Source organism: Rattus rattus, chromosome 4, assembly GCF_011064425.1.
Source record: "Rattus rattus isolate New Zealand chromosome 4, Rrattus_CSIRO_v1, whole genome shotgun sequence".
In the NCBI taxonomy this organism is placed as follows: domain Eukaryota; kingdom Metazoa; phylum Chordata; class Mammalia; order Rodentia; family Muridae; genus Rattus; species Rattus rattus.
The window spans coordinates 46,668,380-46,689,308 of record NC_046157.1 but is presented as its reverse complement, the minus strand read 5'-3'; the positions used below and the strand labels follow the sequence as shown (position 1 = coordinate 46,689,308).

General features: G+C 47.7%; 2 protein-coding genes and 1 long non-coding RNA gene across 3 annotated transcripts in view; 1 reads left to right on the top strand and 2 right to left on the bottom strand.

The window, feature by feature from the left end:
- Positions 1-1,378, bottom strand: part of Prdm15 (PR/SET domain 15) — a 57,002-nt gene extending 55,624 nt beyond the window's left edge. The window contains 2 exon segments of the mRNA XM_032900348.1: positions 787-816; positions 819-1,378. Coding sequence (XP_032756239.1) covers positions 787-816; positions 819-884 — 96 coding nt within the window. The 5' untranslated portion in view covers positions 885-1,378.
- Positions 675-19,674, top strand: LOC116898933. Its single transcript, XR_004387675.1, has 2 exons — positions 675-752; positions 19,077-19,674. It is a non-coding gene; the product is annotated as an uncharacterized LOC116898933 (long non-coding RNA).
- The window catches only part of C2cd2 (C2 calcium dependent domain containing 2), a 58,951-nt gene continuing 46,258 nt past the window's right edge, over positions 8,237-20,929 (bottom strand). Inside the window, exons 12-14 of the mRNA XM_032900349.1 lie at positions 19,304-19,431; positions 17,782-18,106; positions 8,237-9,018 (exon numbers count right to left, since the gene is read on the bottom strand). Of these exons, the coding sequence (XP_032756240.1) occupies positions 8,798-9,018; positions 17,782-18,106; positions 19,304-19,431 (674 nt within the window). The 3' untranslated portion in view covers positions 8,237-8,797. The remainder of the gene's footprint in view (positions 9,019-17,781; positions 18,107-19,303; positions 19,432-20,929) is intronic.

The following is a 20,929-nucleotide window of genomic DNA, read 5'->3' as shown; positions in this document are numbered from 1 at the left end:
GACAGCCTTGTAATTGTAGCCGACTTTGTGTGGCACAGGCTTCCCTGAACATCAACTCCTGTCTCAGCCTCCAGAGTACTGGGATTATAAGCATTTGCCATCAACTTAGCTGTGGTTGGTGTTTTAATTTACCCATTTGTCTTCTGGAAAAACAAACTACCTTGTCTGTTCCCCCAAAGAGAACAACTAGTATATTCTTTGCTGACATTTGCGCAAAAGCATGAATCACAGACAGAAAAACAAACTCCATAAGGAGAAAACTTAGTGCTTTTTCCTGAGCTAAAGGTTTTATTTCGGAGTAAAGCAGTGATTTCAGGGCAAGTCTGAGGAAGCAGCTGCAGTAGGTGAGATGTGGAAAGCCGGTAGGTTTGAAGCAAAATATGGTTGGAGTGTGTAAGTGATCGAGTCTCAGGGACTACTCTGAACTCTCCAGGGAGTACTGTCTCCACCACTCGGGTGATTCCCACAGTCAGAGATTTCAGGTTTTACCCTGAAAAATGCCTTCAGGACCCCAAGTGGGGCTCTGCAAAGGCACCGCCATCGGAGGATTCTGACCGGCTCTAGATATGTTTTAAAAAGATGCGTTGGCAGCTTTAAATTCAGGCACAGGTCCACGTGTCTCCAGCTCACATTCTTGCTTCTACCATTTTAAACCACCTCGGAGGAGGGGGACGCTTGTGAGCATGTGTGAAGAGGCCCTCATCCACTGCAAGAAGGGTTCCCGGGGATAAGCGCGCCCTCGCCCACCGCTGGTTGGTGTCCTACCTCTGTCCTCTCAAAACTCACCTCGGGAGCACGCAGGCTCCACCTGGCCCTGGCCCCACTTGTCCACCCTCTTCCCAGATAGTAGGCGGGCACATGTCTCCAGCCAGTCTTGCCACCATAATCCCCGGGCCACCAAAAGGTAGAGACGAGTAAGACGCCAGGGCCTGGGAGCCACGGCACAGCCTCGGACTTTCTTAAACGCCAAAGGGGTTGGAGACCAAGGCCCCTCCCTGGGCTGTGCCCGAAAACCGGGTAAGGCGGCCCGGTAGCCGGGAAGGGACTGTAGGGACTGAGCTCGCAGCCACGCAGGGCCTGGCTGTGGCCTCTGGGCCTGGGAGCACTGGGGGCGCAGCGCTTGATCCCGCGACCGGGCGGGGGGCGCCGAGCCTGCGAGTGGGCAGCCTGGCGCCGGTTGGCGTGGGCCGAGCACGCGGCGGGCAGTTGGCACGGGCCGAGCGCGCGGTAGCCAGGCCGGGGACTTAGGGCAGAGGCCAAGCCCGCGGCGGCGGAACCCGGCGGGCGCAGGGCGATCCTGGAGCGGCTCCGGAATCCAGCCGGGTTTTGACTCCGATCGCCCACGGCGCCCGCGGCCGCGACTGTAACAAAGAACAGGCGCGCGGCGGCCGGACCGGGTGGCGTGGGGCGGCTGGAGGCCAGGCCCGGCCAGGCGCGGGGCCTCCGGCCGCAGCGGGGGGCGCGCGGTGGCCGCGGCGAGCACGGGCCGGGGCTTTACCTGCCTGTGGAATGTGCAGAGCGGGGTCGGATCCGGACTCCGGGTTGCGATCCGCTCCGGAAACTGCGCAGCACCGGAAGCCGGGGGGCGGTGGCGCGGCATCGTGGGAGTTGTAGTACGCAGCGCAGGCCGACGGGGCGGGCCCTGGGCTCGGGGTGCTTGTATCTGGTGCTGGGGACTTCGTGCTGTGTTAACAGGGAGTTAAGGATAACTGTGTAGAGTAGGAGCTAGCTGGGACTTTGTAGACAGTGACCCTAGGAAACGGCTGTGTGAATTGAACCCGGGGACAAAGATTCGTGGTTGCAGACATGGAGGATGTTTGACTTCCTGCATGCGGAGTTGGTAACTGGCAATGTGGATGGGGAACAGGAAAGAAAATGTATGGAGAGCTGGTGAAGCAGGCTGTGAGGATCCAGGGGAAGGGACCGAATGGACATAAAAGCTGAGGAGAAGGGCTGTGTGATCAATGAGAGTTGGCCAGATGGTTTGTGGACTGAGGAGTTAGGGTTAGAGCCGTGTGTGTGTGTGTGTGTGTGTGTGTGTGTGTGTGTGAGAGAGAGAGAGAGAGAGAGAGAGAGAGAGAGAGAAGAGAGAATATGAGGGAGGTACTGTAGTGAACTGAGCAGACAAGGACATCTTTACCCTTCAAGACACCTTTAAAACAGGTACACATCCCACCGCCCCATATACCACTTTCATTGGTATTGTTCATTCTAAAGTGCCCAGAAGGCCAGTTCTTTGAGCTTCTACATATGAAGCAGAACTAAATGTACAAATAAAACCAGGCTGTGTACAGGAGGAAAAACTGACAGGTCACAGTAAGAAAAACAATGTAAATCTGGAGCTGAGGAAGACATGGAGGCTGAATGGATTTCACCTACTAAGCTACACACTTTGCCTTGGAACAGGGTATGAAAGCAGTCTTACTTGAGAGACTTTCCTTTGAAGAGAGAGCTCTCGATGTCAAGGCTCCCTGCTTCTACAGGGCCCCCCATAGTAAGTTGTGACCTCAGTGTTATTTTCACCATATTTAGCTGCCTAAGCACTGAGGCCATGGTAATGGTGACCCAAGAAACCAGCTACTTTTTGAACTGGCAAGACACTTCGGTGTTATCCACATGATACTGGTTTTGCATACATGCAAAATATAAATACAGGAGGCCAAATGATATGTTGTAAGGTCAAAATAATTGTGGGGAGCCACTGAAAGGATAGTTGATGTTTGAAGCTAGCAGAAAAACTGAAAAGTTAGGAAAGGGGATAGGAAGTTTGAGATACCAGGAATGTGGGATACGCTAAAAATATCCATGTTCAGCGAATCTAAGCCCAAGAGAGGAACATGCGGACTAACCACGGTAGGCAGCTGTTCTTGTGAGCCTTTTTTGCTGGCTACTTCTTGAGAAGGCAGGGCCTGAGCCTACCCAGTCTAATAGTATAGGGGTGATACTGAGAGTGACTGTGTGGATTCTAGAATGACCAAGGGTTGCTGATATGGACCAACCCTGGCAGGGAAGATGGGTTGTTCAGAATTCCTCTGGAGGTGCCAGCAGAGATCAGCCTGGACAGATGGTAAATTATGATCAGTGTGGCCTGCTAGTCCCCTCTTGGGATGCCAGCACAAAGCAGACCTTGGTGGTCTACAGGGAAGGCAACAGTCCCCCAGCCCCTCCAATCCTAAAACACTCCAATCCCAGATACAGGCATTGCCATCACTGCCTTGCCCTGTGCAGTACGTGGGGCTGAGGAACTGGGAGTGAGAGTACTGCCATTTCTCTAGTAGTAAGGTCCCCACTCCTGCTGGGGTCTGAATGAAAGAGGCTTCCCAAGGGCTCTGGTATTTGAACACTTGATCCCCAGTTGATGCTGCTGTTTGGCGGATCAAGACAGTGATTCTCAACCTTCCCAACACTGCAACCCTTTAATATAGCTCCTCATGGTATGACCCACAACCATAAAAGTATTTTTGTGGCTACTTCATAACTATAATTTTGCTATTATGTAACAAATTTTCTGTGTAAATTTGCTACTAACATAATGTAAGTATCTGTTTTCTGGTGGTCTCAGGTGGCATCTGGGAAAGGGTCTTTGAACCCGTAAAGGGGGTCACAGGTTAAGAACCACTGCTTTAAGGGGTCCAGCCTTGCTGAAGGAAGTGCACCACTGGGCTTTCGGGGTTTATAGCCTTGCCTCACTTCTTGTTTGAATTTGTATGTGAATGACAAACCAGCTGGCTTCCTTCTCCTGCCTACTATGCTTTTTCTTATGATTGCCTTTCCCGCCATTATGGACTCTGATCCTTCTAGAACTATGAGCCAAAATAAACCCTTTCTTCCCTAAATTGCTTCTCGTGAGGGTGTTTTATCACAGCAACAGATGCCACAGTAGATGCCACCTTCGATGCAGAAAATGGATGGGGCTTGACTTGGGTGACTGACTCATCCTGATGAGCAGATGACAGTGGCTGACCACCCCATGGGCTGTCCCATAGGCAAGCAGGCTGAATAGGGCTGAAGAGTAAGCAAGTCCGAGATGGTCTCCCTGGCGGTTCCCCAGTGCAGTGTCTCTCCAAATGCAATGCTTTTGTTTGTGCACATGGCAGAGCAAAGTGAAGGAGACCACAGACACTGAAGACCACGAGGAGGAGGAGATGCTTACAGCAGGCAGCACGGCTGCTCCAGCCCTACCCCAGACACCACTGCCATGTCCTGTGAAAGCATAAACGCTGTCACATACCCATGGCTCCCATAGCTAAGCTATTACCTATTCCCTCTGCTAGGACAGCAAGGACCCAAACCGATGAATGTTCCCCTGCCTTCATTCCCCAAACATGTCTCCCACAGGCCATATCGGGCACTGCTTTCGGGACCTGGGCCAGGACAGATTCTGGCTTGCAGCATCCACAATTCATCCCCCAGGAACTCCCTGGAACTGCTAAAGTCCTATAGTAAATTTTAGCCCCAGCATGGCCTGGGTAGTGCTCAATAGCACACAAAACATAGAACATGAGGAGCAAAGTCCATTGCCCAGAATGAGGGTCAACACAGGTATTAGTACATCTTTCTTGTACCTGGCAGTGATGGCCAGTCATACAAAAGGACAGGAGGGCAGTCATTCAAACATTAGAGAAGCCCCTGGTACTCTGAGGACAACCCAGCACTTGGAAACAACTCAGCTTAAAGTTTTCCATGGGCACGTTTATTTCTTGAGAGGTCAATAAAGTTGCAGCCATGTCTCACTGCATGGCATCCTGCACCACTCATGTCTGTTGTAACAAACACAATCATTTTCACAGATGCCAGTTGTCACACACCAGCTTCAGGCTCACCACATACCTGGGAAGCCTTTGCTTTTATTCTCCTTGCCATAGAGATTTGACATGACAGTGGGCAGAAAGCCGCAGCTTACAGCCCGAGGGATAATCACATCTTCATTCCACTATCAGCACAGTGAGCCAGGCAGCTTGGTGATCCCGAAACTTATTTATACGCAGAACACGGACATTTTGCGTAGAGCCAGAGGTGATACGAGCTTGCACTGCTGGTTTGAACGGTGTCTTTGTCCCTGTACAGGTGCTTTGGTCCACAAGTCTTTTCGCCTGTTGCGATAGTGGGGAAAGTGCCTGGTTGTCAGTCAGGACCCACACCTGTTTCTGTGACAGACACATTTTTGCCTTCCACCATCTATCAACTTGAATTTTGAAAGTTTGGTATTGACAGCCCTGCGTTTATTAACCAAAAAAAAAAAAAAAAAAAAAAAAAACCACTTTGGGTGGCAGCAATGTAAATTAATCTTCCCCTTTCTACATAAGAAAATTCACAACTCTTTTCTGTAAATGTGGCCAGGGAAAACTCAAGCAAAAATCTGATTTGGAACTGGTCAGCAACAAATGGCCAAGCAGCCACAGCTAGGAAGCAGGGCTAGTTTTGAGCCTAAACTAAAGTGTAAAATAAAGTGCTTTGTCTAAAATTCTCTTGCTCACAGTGTGTTTTCAATCAGAGCAAGAGAGCCCTAGTTATTGTTACACCAACATCACACAAACAGCTTTATTCAGTCACTGCATGGAGGACGGGGAAATGTGCCCAACTGCAGCCAAACCTGAGTTCTGCTTCCAGATTCACAGACGCATGGATTAGTGTTCACGAAAAACTGCTTCAAAACTAGCACTCTGCGGAAATCTTAAGACAGAAACGAAACCAAAGGACATAGAGGAGATGGTTGGACAGCGGTGACTTGTGCCTGTGTGCTGTTGGCACCTGGTACATAATCTTAATGACTCATTTCAACATAATTACCCTACACTGTGAAGAAACAGAAGTGGATAAGCAGCTTGGAGAAGGGCTTTTATCGTATGGGAAAGGCCCGTTTTCTCACGTTACTCTCCGAGGCTACCTGTTTGTCTGCCATCTCTGCACACTCTGCCCTGATGGTGTTCACAACTGGCAAAAGCTACTCAGTGGAGACCCTAGAAGCAGGTCTCACACGTGGTTGAGAAGCCGGGGGCAGGATGCTCACAGAATCGTTTGTGGGCTAGGATGGCTAAAACTCATTTGTTCTTTTCTGTTCTTGCTAAGAGTATAATCTAAAATGCTGATACCTTCACACTTGAATAAACTTAACCTAAATGCCAAAACCAGTCAAACCAGTAACACCTGCATAGGCTGAGCGTCCCTAACCCAAAAGTCTAAGACCCAAAACTCTGTGTAAAGTGTCTAAAGGGTTTCCTATTTCTGAAATTTTTATGTTTTGAGATGCAGGGATGCTCAGACGGTAAAGCCTTTCCAAGATATCCCCAGATCCAAAAGAAGTCTGAAACAGCTCTGGCCCCAAGTATGTTGGATGAGGGCTACGGCCCCACACTGAAAATACAGCATTAGAATCAGAAATCCTGGCCCCTGTAGTCTCTGGGAATTGACAGCTATGGGTCACAGTTCTGCAAACTGCATGGAGTAACAATACTTCAAGTAAAGCACAGCATTTAAATCACTTCCATTCCCAAAACGTGGTGGGGATTCCTGGCTTTGGGAACCAACTTAGTATTGACGCGCCATTCTAGAACTTTGCAGTGAGTAACATTTGGTGGTCTTTAAAGACAAAGCAGGTTTATAATGTCCCTTCAACGTCATCTGAGAACTACCTGAGAGTCTTCGAGGTTCTTTTTCTTCTATTTCTGTTGTTTGCTTTGAGAAGGGGGTCTCACGTAGCCCAGGTTGAGATGGAAGCTAACGTTCTCCTCTCCCCACCTCTAAGTGCTAGGACCACAGGTCTGACCACCACCGCACCCATCAAGAATTTTCAGGTGTTTATTTGAACGTTCACTGGGTCCAATGGCTCAGACCTGGACTCACGGCAACTTGAGAGACGAAGGCAGGAGAATCAGAGTCCCGAGATATGCTTGGGCTACAGAATGAATTACAGGGCAGCCCAGGCAGCAACTCAGTAAAACCTTAGCTCGATAATGACAGTAATCATGATGATGAGGATTGTGAATACGCTTGGCCCAGGGAGTGGCACTGTTTGGAGGTGTGGCCTTGTTGGAGGAAGTGCATCACTGTGGGTGTGGGTTTTGAAGCTCTGCCCAGTACAAAAGAGCCAGTCTTTTCCTAGCTGACTACCGAATGAGATGTAGAACCCTCTGCTCCTCCAGTGCCATGCCTGCCTGGATGCCGCCATGTTCCCACCTTGATGGTAATGGACAAACCTCTGAACCTGTAAGCCAGCCCCAATTAAATGTTGTCCTCAGGAAGAGATGTCTTGGTCATGGGGTCTGTTCACAGCAGTAAAACATCCTGACAACTACGATGACCAAAAAGTGAAAAGAGGGCCAGGGAAATAGTTCAGTGGACAAGGGCTTGTCTAGTGTGCACAAAGATACAGGTTTAATCCCAAAAACCGAAGAAAAGGACAGAAAGAAAGAAAAAGGATTTCTAAATGTAGTTTACAAATCTTTCTTGCTAAAACAAGAAAAAAAAAAAGAACATTTTCCTATAATGTTGGCTTTCATAGACATTTTTAGTCAACAGTGACTTTGCCCCTGAAATACATGTTTCTAATGAACAGAAGACACCAGAAGGAACTTCCTGACTTCATATCAGTGACAGAGCTCATAGGTCTTTCTGTCAGCTTTTCCACGACTGTGGGAAGAAAACTGACACCCTAACCCAAAGACAATGGCCCTGGAGGGTTGTGACACCCAGGGAACCCACAGTGCCAGGCACACAGATGAGGACAGCACCTTACGAGCCTTATGTGGGGACACTGAAGCCAGGTGCTAACTTTATAATTTTCCCGTAGTAAACCAAAACCAGAATACCCTAAAATATGACCAGGAGTCTCTGTTCACAGTAAAATTCTGAAGATCCAAAAAAAAAAAAAAGAATTCCTGCAAGTTTGGCCCATTGCTTTGAACTTCTACTCCTAAAACTAACTGGCATCTGAGAGTAATTTCCTCAGTTGCTCTAAAAGTTCTTTGATTTGGCTGTTAGCTGTATTTGGCAAGAACCATGTATGTGTGGTCGTGTCCACACATGTCCTGGTCATGTGGCCATGTCCTGTAAGCTGTCATTAGTTGCTCCTGATGTCAGCTCAGCATATTTGAACTCAGCATGCTGTCTGCACTATGGGAAAAAACAGAGTCCCTGACATAAGAAACAAAGAAACACATCCGAATGTCTACACCTCCACTTGCAAGAAGGCTAGAGTAAATCTGGAAGCGTCTGGCACAATCTGCATAGAGCATACTTAGTGTTTGCATACTTTTTAATTTCTATGGCTAATATCAAAGGTGAACACCTCACACTTGTCGAAGCACATCTTTTCCTATCTTTTCCCCATGGGTCAAAATTCCTGTCTACATCCATACTCCTGTCCCCGGCACCAGGTGCCCTTTTTAATTCTAAACAAGTTAGGTGAGGTAGCCCATCCTGCTCATAGCAACAGCCCAGAGGAACACCTCTCCCTCATGACATGGTCTAGACATGAACCCCAATAGTCCTGCAAGAGAGAGGAAGAAGTAGGTGGACTGGGATCCCTCCTGCCTACCATCCATAGTCCATCAGCCCACACATGGCTTCAATGATGCAAGTCTCCCTCTTACATTCTCCCTCGGCACTGGGATGGCATGAGACACTGAGTATCTGGTAGCAAACTGGACTGTGTTATCAGAAGCTTCCCAGCCATACACACAGATTGCTTTTTTTCCCTTTAGAAGACAAGATTATTGGGGGAAAAACCCAAGCTAGACAAGCAGGCATCTGATGGTACTGGTCATCCTCCAGCTGTGAGGATAGGAGGTGACTCGGGCTATATGCAGGGCTCTCTGGGTGGTCCATTGAGGGTGTGTTTGCCTCTGTGCCTGGTAAGCAGCTTTCTGTTCAGGAGCCGGCCGAGGGTCGCCCCCTTCTTCTGCCTCCCCTCTGGCTGCTGCAGGAATACCAGGTCGTTATGCGACTGACTCAAGCTTGGGTCTTTCTGATGGTGTCGCCGGCGGAAGAAGAGCTTGGCACCTTTCCTTAGGATTCCTTCTGCAAAAGGGGAGCATAGGTGTGGTCAGGGCTGTAGGGAGGATAAACTCGAACCAAGGAGGAAACAAAGTTGCCAGCAGCTATGACAAAGAGTCAGGCGCTCCCTCAAAGAGTGACCACTGCCCAGGGGAGCAAACACCGGAGCCTAGATGATAGGCGGTCACTTTGCAGCGTGAAAGGCAGGAAATTCCAACATTAGGACTGGCACTGTGGAGTGGGTGGGTTGGGTCCACCATGGCCCCTCCCTTTTTTTTTTTTTTTTTTTCTTTTTTTTTTTTCGGAGCTGGGGACCGAACCCAGGGCCTTGCACTCTACCACTGAGCTAAATCCCCAACCCTGGCCCCTCCCCTTTACCAGGAACTCTGTGATGAGCAAGGCTATGTATGCTTATGCCCAGGAATAAAGGCCACGTTCCTGATAGTTAAGTTAAGAGCCCTGGAAATCATGGGGCTCATGTTCTCAGTTAAGTTCTGTTCTTCAGGGAATACGGTCTGCTTTTAAAAATTAATTCTAGATCATTCTACACACGTACACTAGGTATTATGTCTATTTTATCTACCAGTCTATTCATCCACCCACGTACTCAACCATACTAGACCAAGCCATATGAAATTTGTTAGTAGATCATTTTTCAACCCTAAGCCTCATGCTGGGCTGAGAATGTAGCTTAGTAGTACAGTACTTGCCTAGCATGCACAAAGCTGGGTTTAATTCCCAGCACACACACACACACACACACACACACACACACACACACACACACACACACAAACAATAAAAATACATAAAAACAAAAAGAAGAGGGCAAGACAAAATGAAAAAAGAAAAAAGCGCTAGGCTCTGTATGGTTCAGCTCCTTGGCACACATGGCAAGGGTGGGATATGAGATAGAAAACAGAGTGGTAGTACTTGCTGGAGAGGAAATGGTCCACGAAGGTCAGGTTCGGGCAGGCACAGTGACACAGTGCACAGACACAGTACAGACAAGCAGCTCAGCGTCACCTTTTCACCCATGAGTTTAGCATCCGAATACCCCAGGCCCAGCAAGGACAGGGCAAGGGTCAGGCAAACCTGCAAAGCTCTTTACTGTTTGCCTCAAGGAGTTTTATTGAAAAGAAGAGAAACCTGGCCACACAGCCAGGGAGATCTGTCCTGAATTTGAAAGTTTGTTTGGCATGTGAGCCACATTCAATAGCCATGCCACATATGCATGGCTTCCTGTGTTGCACACGGAGAGAGTGAAGAACATGAGTGTGTTTCCATACCAACATGTTAGCCTCTTAGGGCAGGGAGGAGACCTGAGCATCTCCCTAGCATCCACATTCATAATGGAAAAAGAAGCCGGTCACTTTAAAAAGCCACTTGGTGCTGGTGACGGTGGTGCACATCTTTAATCCCAGTACCTGTGAGGCAGAAGTAGGTAGATCTCTGAGTTTGAGGCTAGCCTAGTCTACAGAGCAAGTTCCAGGACAGCCAGGACTATTTCAAAACAAAACAAAACTCCCTAAAAACAAACAAATGAAAAGTCACCTTGGCAGAAGCAGAGAAACTGGACTACCCCAGGGGGACTAAGTTAATTTAATCTGTACAAATTTGTCTGAAAATGTTTAAAAACCTCTACCTTAACAAACAAATTGCTTGTTGTGAAGCCCAGTTAGGACAGAGTTTCACATTTTTCCAGGAGCAACTGCTAGGGTTTGGGGAATGCTGGGAAGAGAATGACAAGGAAGTGAGTACAGTAATGCAAAGGGGCTTTGCTCCCAGCCACAAGCCCATTGATGCCCCTGGTGGGAGTCTGGTTCCTAGTGTGAGTTCCATCCCTGAGCAAGTGGCCAACCACCAGTTTGTGTTTGGATGACTGGAGTTGGCCCATGTGTGAACACGGAGACACTCACGTGGACAATTTTGTCAAATCAGAAGCATTAGCTGGGCAGAGGACTGAGCTCTAGGCACCACACTCTAGGCTTCAAGGAGTGTTACCTGGACTGGAGTTGGGGATGAGGGTCTGTGAGGATTGCAGATGTACAAGCGCCTTCCTGGGATTTGCTCTATGTTAGCTTTGGGGTTCCCAAGAGCTCAAGCAGCTGAAGTACCCACATTTGAAACAGAGGAGGTGAAGGTGCTGAGGGTAAATGGAAGCCCTGAGCCAACTGTAGACCCCAGAGTCCTTATAGTAGGAAGGGCCTATGTATGTCCCTGAACTGAAGCTTGGCCTGGGGAAGGGTCTGTATTATATAGGTCAGGATGCTACAAGCTAAACTGTATCCTCCTCAAATCCCTGTGTTGAACTCCTGTTCCCCAGAATCTCAGAGTGCACCCTTATTTGGAGATGGAGTCATTCCAGAAGTGATCACATTAGAAGGTGATAATTAGGATGGGCCTAATCAAACGTGTCCGATGCCTGGTGATCTTATAAGAAGGGAAATTTGGAAGGAGACACAGAGAGGGAAAATGATGTGAAGGAGACACAGAGGTGAGGCAACGACTGGGATACCTACAAGGCAAGGAAGGCCAAGGATTGTTGCAAACTCCTGAAGCCAGGAAGGCCCTGGGCATGGAAGGAGCCAGTTCAATGGACACTCCCATCTGAGGCTTGCATTTAAAAATAAAAGATCATGAAGCTTCTTTCTAAGACTAGGCATGGCACTTTGCTACAGCCCCGCGAACATAAATATAGCCAGGAGAGGGAACAGAAGTATCTGGATGAAGATGATGACCAGAAACCACTGTACTGATTTCCATTTGGTTCATAAAACCTTACCAGATAGAAAAGCAAACATCAGAGAAGTAACCAGTGGGGCCCTGCCCTCATCCTCAGGAAAGAAATCAGCCAGCATCTTATCCAAAATGTTAAGGCTTGGGTTCACATTGGGCCATCTGATGAATCAGGTTCTGGGGACCTCTCAGAGAAAGGAGCATTTCAGTCGGCTGGGCTGATGGCCGTTGCCCTGCCTCAAGTACTCCATATCCAAGGCTACAGAGTCAGACACTGTTTTTTGTTAGCTGTCGTAGGCTGTGTCATATCTGACTATCTTTGGGGCATGTGACCACAGGCTGTGTATGACACAAAGGAGACCGACCTGTCCGAAGGGCACATGTGATGGTTAGTGTCAGGTGTCAACCTGACAGGATCTAGAATTGCCTGGGAGACAGGGTTTTGGCAGATTGAAGATTACCTTGACTGCATTAACTGGGGTGGGAAGGTCTGCCCACTGTGGGTGACAATACCTTGTGGCTGAGATCCTGGACTATATAGAACTGTATGTAGCTATAGACTGTACGGAGCTATAGACTGTACGAACCTATAGACTGTACAGACCTATAGACTGTATGGAGCTATAGACTGTATGGAGCTATAGACTGTATGTAACTGTATGTAAGTGTCAATTTGGGTGTAAGACTGATAGACTTGAGAAACTTAGATTTTATTGTTTCTCAGCTGTTTGGCTAAGATCAACTGCAGAAAGATTTAGAAGAGAGAAAAGAAAGAAAAAGGAAGGCTGTAGGTATGTGTTTGCTGTGTGTAAAACTAGCCAAGGTGTAAACTGCCATTTTAGCAGCACCGTCCGTTCAGCAGGCCTGCACCTGTTCTAAGGCCCCACATCATGCTGAGGCCTAAAGCAGGTTGTTGTCTGTTCTTCCAACCACCCTCATGACCTCATCAGACTCTCTGCTGGTTTGCCAAGCTACATTTTTCCAGAATCAGTCAGAATGGAGGTTACCCTATGAACCTGTACTAATTTGTTGAGCCTTCTTAGAAATTATGGCTTCTGTGGGATGACTTGAGTTTCTAGACGGAAGGGAATGTGGGTGCTCAGACCTATTTCATTAGGCTTCTATTCAGGGTTCCCATCGAGTTGGGGGAGGGGAAGGTGCTTGCTGAAAATTGAGGACATCAGAGTTGGAGAAGTGACTGCTCAGGTCACCCAATGACATATGTGTGAGCCCAGGGAAATTGGCCCCTGAAACCAATGTTCCTATGCTTAGCTCTTTGGTGCTGCTCAGGAAAGTGTGACCTTGAAGGTCAATGATACTACCCTTGAGAAGGAGCCACTAGGTACCTGGAGCAAAGGGTGCCTCGTGGTCTCAGGGAGGAACATACAGACAGGAGGACAGAGCATGGTCTTTGGTAAGATTCCAGAAGAATTCTATCTCCAGAGAGGGATATCAAGATGTGGGGAGGAGGGGACATTCCAATGAGGAAAATTCACCTTGACATTGGCAGATAGGCTGCACCTATGAAGAGTAACTCAAATGATCCCTGCCGTGTGTGTGTGTGTGTGTGTGTGTGTGTGTGTGTGTGTGTGTGTGTGTGTGTGTGTGTAGAGACAGAGACAGAGACAGAGGGGGGAGAGAGAGAGAGACAGAGAGAGCACACGAGCGAGCACGCTGTCTCTGTCTTGTGGTGCTGGGTGTCAAACTCCCTCCTATGCATACCAAGTAAACTCTCTACCACAGAACGGCAGAACTGTACCCCTAGTCACAAACCAACACATTTACAATCTGTTTAAACCTCAACACCACAATTATCACTGGGAAAATAATTCTGGAAGAACCATGGCCATAGATATACACAGCAATCAAGAGAGGGGCACCGTCACACTGGGGCGAGGGAACTTGGCTCAGAAGACAGAGGGTAGAGTCTTCTAGAGGCTGGGGGTTAGACAGAGAGGGGGCGCCAATCATGAGGATACAATTTGCAGCTCTCTAGCATAGCAGATAACCACAGTTCACAGTAAGCCACGTGAATACATAGGAGCAGGGAGAGGGGCTCCATGCATCAAGTCTTATAGACAAGGAAACTATCCTGCCTCATCTTTATGTGAGTGTCCATCTTCCAAAATATGACACTGGCTTTCACAGGGTATGATTAGCATCTAAGTCAGTGTTTAAGGAGACACCAGCACTGACCATCCCGGTTTGATTGTCACATGGTAATGTTTTCAAATTTTCATCTGAAGCTACATGAAATCTGAGGCAAATCACATCCTTTTTAAATGGGTACAGGCAGTGGGGAAAACTCTCTCCCTGGATTTAGTTCCCTTTAAACACCACACGGAGACTGGAACATGAATAGGAGGAATTTGAGAATTATTATAAATTCTAACTCTGCTGTCACGTTTCTAAATTTATCCTGTTTATTTCTGTAGAGGGACACAAATGGCCATGGAAGAATCTGTATTAGAATCTGCAAGTAGGAAAACAATGGTCCTAGCGACCTGGAAATGTGCGCTCTGACGCCCAAGAGCAGCCTCATGCTTCAAATGACACCTTAGGGACAGGAAGCAGGTGAACCCTTGCTTATGCCATCACAGCGAGACGGTTTTGCACCCTGAGAGGAAATGTCCCATCTGATGGCTGATGAAGGTGACAAATCCACCTAGAAGCCAGAAACCCATAAAACCAGCCAAGGGCAGGTCAAGCCACTAAGCCAGGAGGAAGGCAGGGATGGCCTTAGCTCTGCTAGGCATGCTCCGCATAGTCAGTTACACAGAACTTAAAAAAAGGCAAGACAAAGAAATAACTTACTGTGTAGGTAATTAATTCTGGTTGGCATAGTGATCCTCTTAAGTTAAAGGGAACGAACACGAAATGCAGAGATGTTGAGAGGCAAAAAGAAAAGCAGGCAAGAGCAGAGTCAGAGTGAAAGTCAGAGTCTGGAGTCACTGTATCATATACTTATGTACACACATGCTCACACATTCGCACACATGTGCATGCACATGTACATACTACTGCAGACTCACACATACATGCTCACATTTGTACACATGCACACACAAGCACAGATTCATGCACATACATGCTCACATGTGAAACATGTACACACATGCACATATAAGCAGAGGCTCATACACATTCATGCTCAAACTTATTACACACATATACATACACCACACACGTGTATATACATGCATATGTGAGCACGGACTCATGCACATTCATGCTCACACTTTGTACATACATGTGCATGCATATGCATTTGAGAGCACATGTGCATATACATATACATGTTTTCACATACACAAATGTACTTTCAAGTACACACACGTGTGCACGTACACTCATGCACACATGAGTATATACTTAGGCATATGCACACACATGCAAACATGCAAGGTTGCCATGCAAGATATTTGGCAATGTTTCTTTTTGGTTTTTTCTCAGATTTCTCTTAGGGCATTTGTGATGAATTCAGACAGGGTTAAGATTTGCCCCAGACCTATATGCACAGTTCCAAATGGGCTTATTGTCACACAACTGCAGCAGTATTTTATCTTTTTCAAGTACTGAGAACAAACCCAGGGCCTCATGCATGCTACATAAAGGATTCTACCACTGAGCTACACCCCCAGTCCTGGTTTTTGAATTTAAAATAAATCTGAATTTTGGGGAGTCAATTTTCTGTTTTGGCTGAAGTATAATAATATATAAATTCCCAGTCAGTAAAAGTCCTGGAGAATTCCAGTTACATGGGCTTTCTTGAAGCTTCCAATATTCTTCTCACTACACCAGAAGGCAAAGATGATCTGCAAGTCATGTATGTATACCTTAGTTTAAAACCAAACCCTGGGGGCTGGAGAGATGGCGGAGAGATTAAGAGCACTGGCTTAACCTCTGGTCCCTTCAGAGGACCTGTGCTCTTTTCCCAGCACCCAGCGTGTAGCCTACATCTACCTGTAATCCCAATGCCAGGGAATGGGAGACTGTCTTCTCAGCTCTGCATGCCTGTAAGTAGTGCCTCAGTATTCATACAGGCAAAACACCCATACACATAAAATAAATACAAAATAAATAATGTAAACCTATTTACTTCTCAGACTAAGTCCAAAGCTTCTAGAAACTGTAGGATGAAAACCAAGTGTGTATGTGTGTGGTGCATATCCACATGACCTGTATATCTGTGTGGAGGTCAGAGGTCATGTGTGGTGTCCTCCTCCATTATTTTCCACCATAGTGTTTTACAGAATGTCCCATTAGATCTGCATCTCATCAACTAGCTAATTTCATCTTGTGCTTCCTAGAAGCTCTGTACTTAGCTTGAGATGTTGGTTGGCAGAATCTTAAATAGGTCTAAGCTGCTTGTCCAACCATTTTCATGTTATGCCGGTTTTTTTTCAAAACTGGTGCTATAGGGAATGGCTTGATGGGATTTAGTTTTATATATAGATGTAAAATAAAATGTTTTTTACATAAATACATATTATATGTGGGCTAGGATATCTATATATCTATATATCTATATCTATATCTATATCTATATCTATATCTATATCTATATCTATATCTATATCTATATATATGTCTCACCATGTAGTCTGGCTGGCCTAGAACTCACTATGTATACCAGGCTAACCTTGAAGTCAGAGATCCTTCTGCTTCTGCCTCCGAGTGGTGGGATTAAAGGCATGTGCCACCATGCCTGGGCCCTACAAAATACCTTTTAAGACATTGCCAAATACTCCCTTTCAGAAAACTTAAAGTCAAAGCACTCCAAGAACTCAAGGGCAGGTTCAGCCTCTGCTTCCAGAGTAGCCAGGAGTGAAATACACACACCAGCCAAACATGTTTGCACCTCCCCGAATATCCAGCGTTTCTGGGGAGGCTCACATGCACAGAGGCTGCTTCAGCCCTTCCTAGAGGACGGGCCAGACTGATTCCTAAGAGGCATTCATCCGTCTGGCCAGTGAGGGGAGAGGGATGATAGATGCACAGCAAGGAGGGGACCCCAAAGGAGGCCAGAGTTAGTGGGAACGGGAATGGCTGGGAGAAAGCGCAGCAGTGCTGGACGGTGTGCTGGGGTGGCAGGCAGGCTTGGCAGCTCTGAGAAACCTGGAGCATGCAGAGGAGGTTTGAATTCTTCAGGAACATGAGGATATAGACCATTGACTCAAAGTGAAGTGAGGCACAGGGTACCTCCCGGTGTCCCCACTTCCTCCATGCTAACTGACTTTCCCAGCAACCTCCCAGAGGCTCCTTTGACCCCAGGACAAAGACCTGGCCAAGGTGTATACATAGAGTGGCCAGCAGACAGTCCACCTGACATCCTGAGCCACAGCTCACACCAAGAGAGGACACAGGGTTCAGCTGAAGATCCCCAAGGACAGGCTGTAGGAAATCGCCTGGATGGTCTAAAGTCTCCTCCCAGGAACAAACTCTTTCTCTCCTCTTTTGATGTTCAAATTCATCCCCTGTCTTTCCCCACTTGGTACTGGCATAAGTCACAGGCAAGCAGCTACCAACAATGGCTAAGGGACGAGCAGACAAAAGGTGGAGCACCAAGGGGAGGTTCTCAAGCTCAGCCCCTGGGACATGTGCTCTGCTGGGTGGTGGTGTCTATGCTATGTGCCCTAAGGGGTACAGTACCTACTGTGAGGTCTGGTTTGGTTCTAGCTGGAGGAAGAAACTGAGCAAATCAGGGGAGCTGCCAATCTCTGCTTACTCCGTTCTGCCCCTGGCTACTATAGCATCTGGCTCCTGGTGATACTCTGAAGCCTTGGATAGCTCTGCTTCCAGATGGAGAGAAGCAGACAGGGAGGGAGCTTGGGGTCATGAAAATACAATGGCCCCCAGGTGCAGAGATGAAGCCCCAGCTGCCCACATGCAGGCTCCCACCTTCTTTCCAATTCTCAGTGGCTGAACAGATGGAGGGGATGAGACTGGGACAGCCTCACGGAGGACAAAGGGAAGGGAGGCCAGCATAGGAGCGAGGGCACAGAGAGGGAAGCCCAAGTGAGAAGCCGGAGGCGTGGAAATAGGTACCTTTATGCTTCTTGATGGCTCCTAGCTCTGAAGTACTCAGGGAGCTCTCTGACAGTTCGTCCCCATCAGGCTCCTGCAAGACTGGACCGCTCCACGATGCTACCGGAGACTCCTTCTCCAGGTCCCAGGAATCTAGATCCTCCTCTCTGGGCTCGAGGGCAGGTAGGGCTTGGGCTGGCTCATTTTCTTCAGGTGGGGGGGCGGCAGAGGCTTCAGTTGCCTCTGGATGGCACAAAGCAGAAGTGGCCTCTCCCTGGTTGGTGCTGTCCATAGAAGCTGCGTAGTTCAGCATGAGGGCAGCATTGTGGTCCTGAGATAGTGAGGTCTGTCAGGGAAGACACACAACAGTGGCTGAGAGCAAATGAAAAGCCATCCCAGGGATGCAATGGGAGTTCACGGTAAGGAGGGAGGGTTTGGCATTTGCTAAGTGACAGTTGGAGACGAACCAGCTTACAGAAGTGCCTGACGATTACTAATACAACAGTCTGCATGCCGAAAAAATTAGTATATGGCCTACATATACTAAGTATGAAGATTAGTTGACACTTCTGAAGCAAAGTCTGAAAGTGGAGAGCAGACAGTCATGGTCATCTTCATCTTCTTCACTTATCTAACCCAGACTGAGTAAATGCTTCCACTATTTGGCTGTGTTGGCACCAGAGATCTGCCTCTCACACCCCAGTGGCTGAAGAAGCCAGACTAAGAGGAGATATCCCTGCCTTGATATTCAAGGACACCAATGAGCATTTCTCGAAGTCCTGGACCCAGGCTACCCACGCAGTGTAGACACTACCAGCTATGGCGACTCACCATTGGCCCTTGTCAGCAACCATGAGGGTGATTTGCAGCACGCTGTCCTGCCACCCTCTTGATGACCTTGAGATCCAATCTATCCAATCATGGCCACAGCTACCTAACCTGTCACTCACTGGGCTCTCTCTCCATCTGCATATTTGGAAATGTCTAGAAAGAACAGGATTTCTTGTATGGCCCCGTGAACTGACGATCTAGCCTGTTCTGCAGCCCAGGGGCATGGCTGCCTTCAGGGGCACTTCTCGCCCACCTTAGCTCCATGAAGATACCACAGAGCAGAATATCAGGGGAACTGGACCGGAACATTTTGTAGAATAACCTTTATTTCTATCAGATAAAAGAAAGGACTACACATATTTTTTTTCACAAAATATTTAAATGTTTTAGAAATGAATAATATCAGGAAAAGTAAACCAGGGAGGCAGCTAGGTGTAGACTTCACCACAGGGGGTGTCTTACATGTGCCTTTATTTCTGTCTTAGTAACCATTCTAGAAATGACTCACCAAGCTCTCAAGCCTCAGAGCACCACCAAGCAGACAGCTGCTAGCTTCCTGCGTCAACAGGACAAAGGACTACTGTGGTCCCAGAGGTAACTGACTCTGGTGGGAAGGAACTGTACTGGACTCTGCCGAGGGGACCTCTGGATGAATGAGGAACTGGGGTACTATGCTGACAGACTCCCACCTCCCGCTGCTGCGCTCACCTACCTTGGAGATCCCTGAAATTATGATGGTGCTTTTCTTCCGTGGGGACTTCAGTTTCAGCTTTGAGGACTCGCTGAGCTGCCGAATGGCAACTTCAGCCACAGGATCTGAGCCGTTCAGTACCAACAGTTCTGCCAGAAAGAAGGCAGCACTGAGTTCAGTAGCAAACTTAACAAGCTCCAAGCGAAGCCCCAGGACAGGGGGCAGCATAGTCTACAGGCAGTGGTCGGCAAGCATTTGGAAGAAGGAGGGAGAAAGTAAGGGATTGGGATTTTTTCCCAACTTATCTCCCCATAAAGTAGAAGCAGACAGGAGCCACATGTAAATGAACAGGCAAGGCCTGGTTCTGGTAAAACTTTATTTTCGGAAACAAAGGAAGGCCACTGTTATCTACAACTTGACTCCAAGTAGCTATGAGCTTCTCACCGATATATCTGTCTGAGGCTCACATGTTTTACTGTTTATAAGGCAATGCTCTTTCTCAAGAGGGCTATGTGAAATGGCAAAGGCCAGCAGACAAAAATAATTTGTTGGCAGAGGAGATGGTACAGTAAGTAAAGGCACCAGGTCTAATGATCTAATCTGAGTTTGATCCCTGGAACCCAGTGGGAGAAGGAGAGAACAGATTCCTGCAGTTGTCCTCTGAACATCACATGCACACACACACACACACACACACACACACACACACACACACACACACACACACTCTCTCTCTCTCTCTCACACACACACACACACACACACACACACACACACACACACACACACCCCTACACAAAGAGAGAGAGAAAGTTTTCAAACATTGAGAAAATTTTGACCTCACAAAGGCACATAACTCCTTTTCCCTCCAAAAGTGGCTGACACAGATCAGTAATCCAAGGCAGTCGATAAAAGCTATTAAGAGCTGGCCCTTCCGGTGTCATAAATGTACCAATTGCTGCTGACGGAGCCTGCATGCTTTGTCATCTGCTCATTCCTTAGCTCCATCAGGTAAGTTCTTTCTTTTTAAAAAATCTCCACTTGACAAGATGCCAGGCCATCAGGTAGGTGGCTAAGTGGAGAGGGCTTTTATCCCCCAGCCAGTTTGCTCTTCTAGCTTATGCTGTTCTGCTAAGGCAAAATTAAACATGACAAAAGGAGGTTCAGGGTGTAGCTCAATGATACAGCACCTGCATAGCATACATAAGGCCCTGGGTTTGATTCCCAGAACTGCAGAAGCAAATGAAGGAACCAGGACAATAAAATCATTTTAGGAGCAGGACATCGGCCATGGCCACAGGCCATAGGGACTGGTTTCTACAGTCACACACTTGGCCCCAGGGCTGGGCTCAGCCACTCCTTGCTTTTTAGGTGGAAGCTGGAGATCAAACTCAGGTCCTCACACTGACTTATGAACAGGAAGATACCTGTTCAACATGTTGATTACCTGAAAATAACCCTAAGATTACAGAATTGGTACTATCACAGCTTGAATGTAAAATGTTCCCCAGAGGCCAGTGTTTAGAGGGCCTTCTGAGATGGCAGTGCTACTCTGGAGCTGTAATACCTTTGAGGATGAAACTTGATACCCTTGAAGGTTAGCCCAGGCTCTGGTTCCAAAACTTCCTCTCTGCTCCCTGGTTAGCC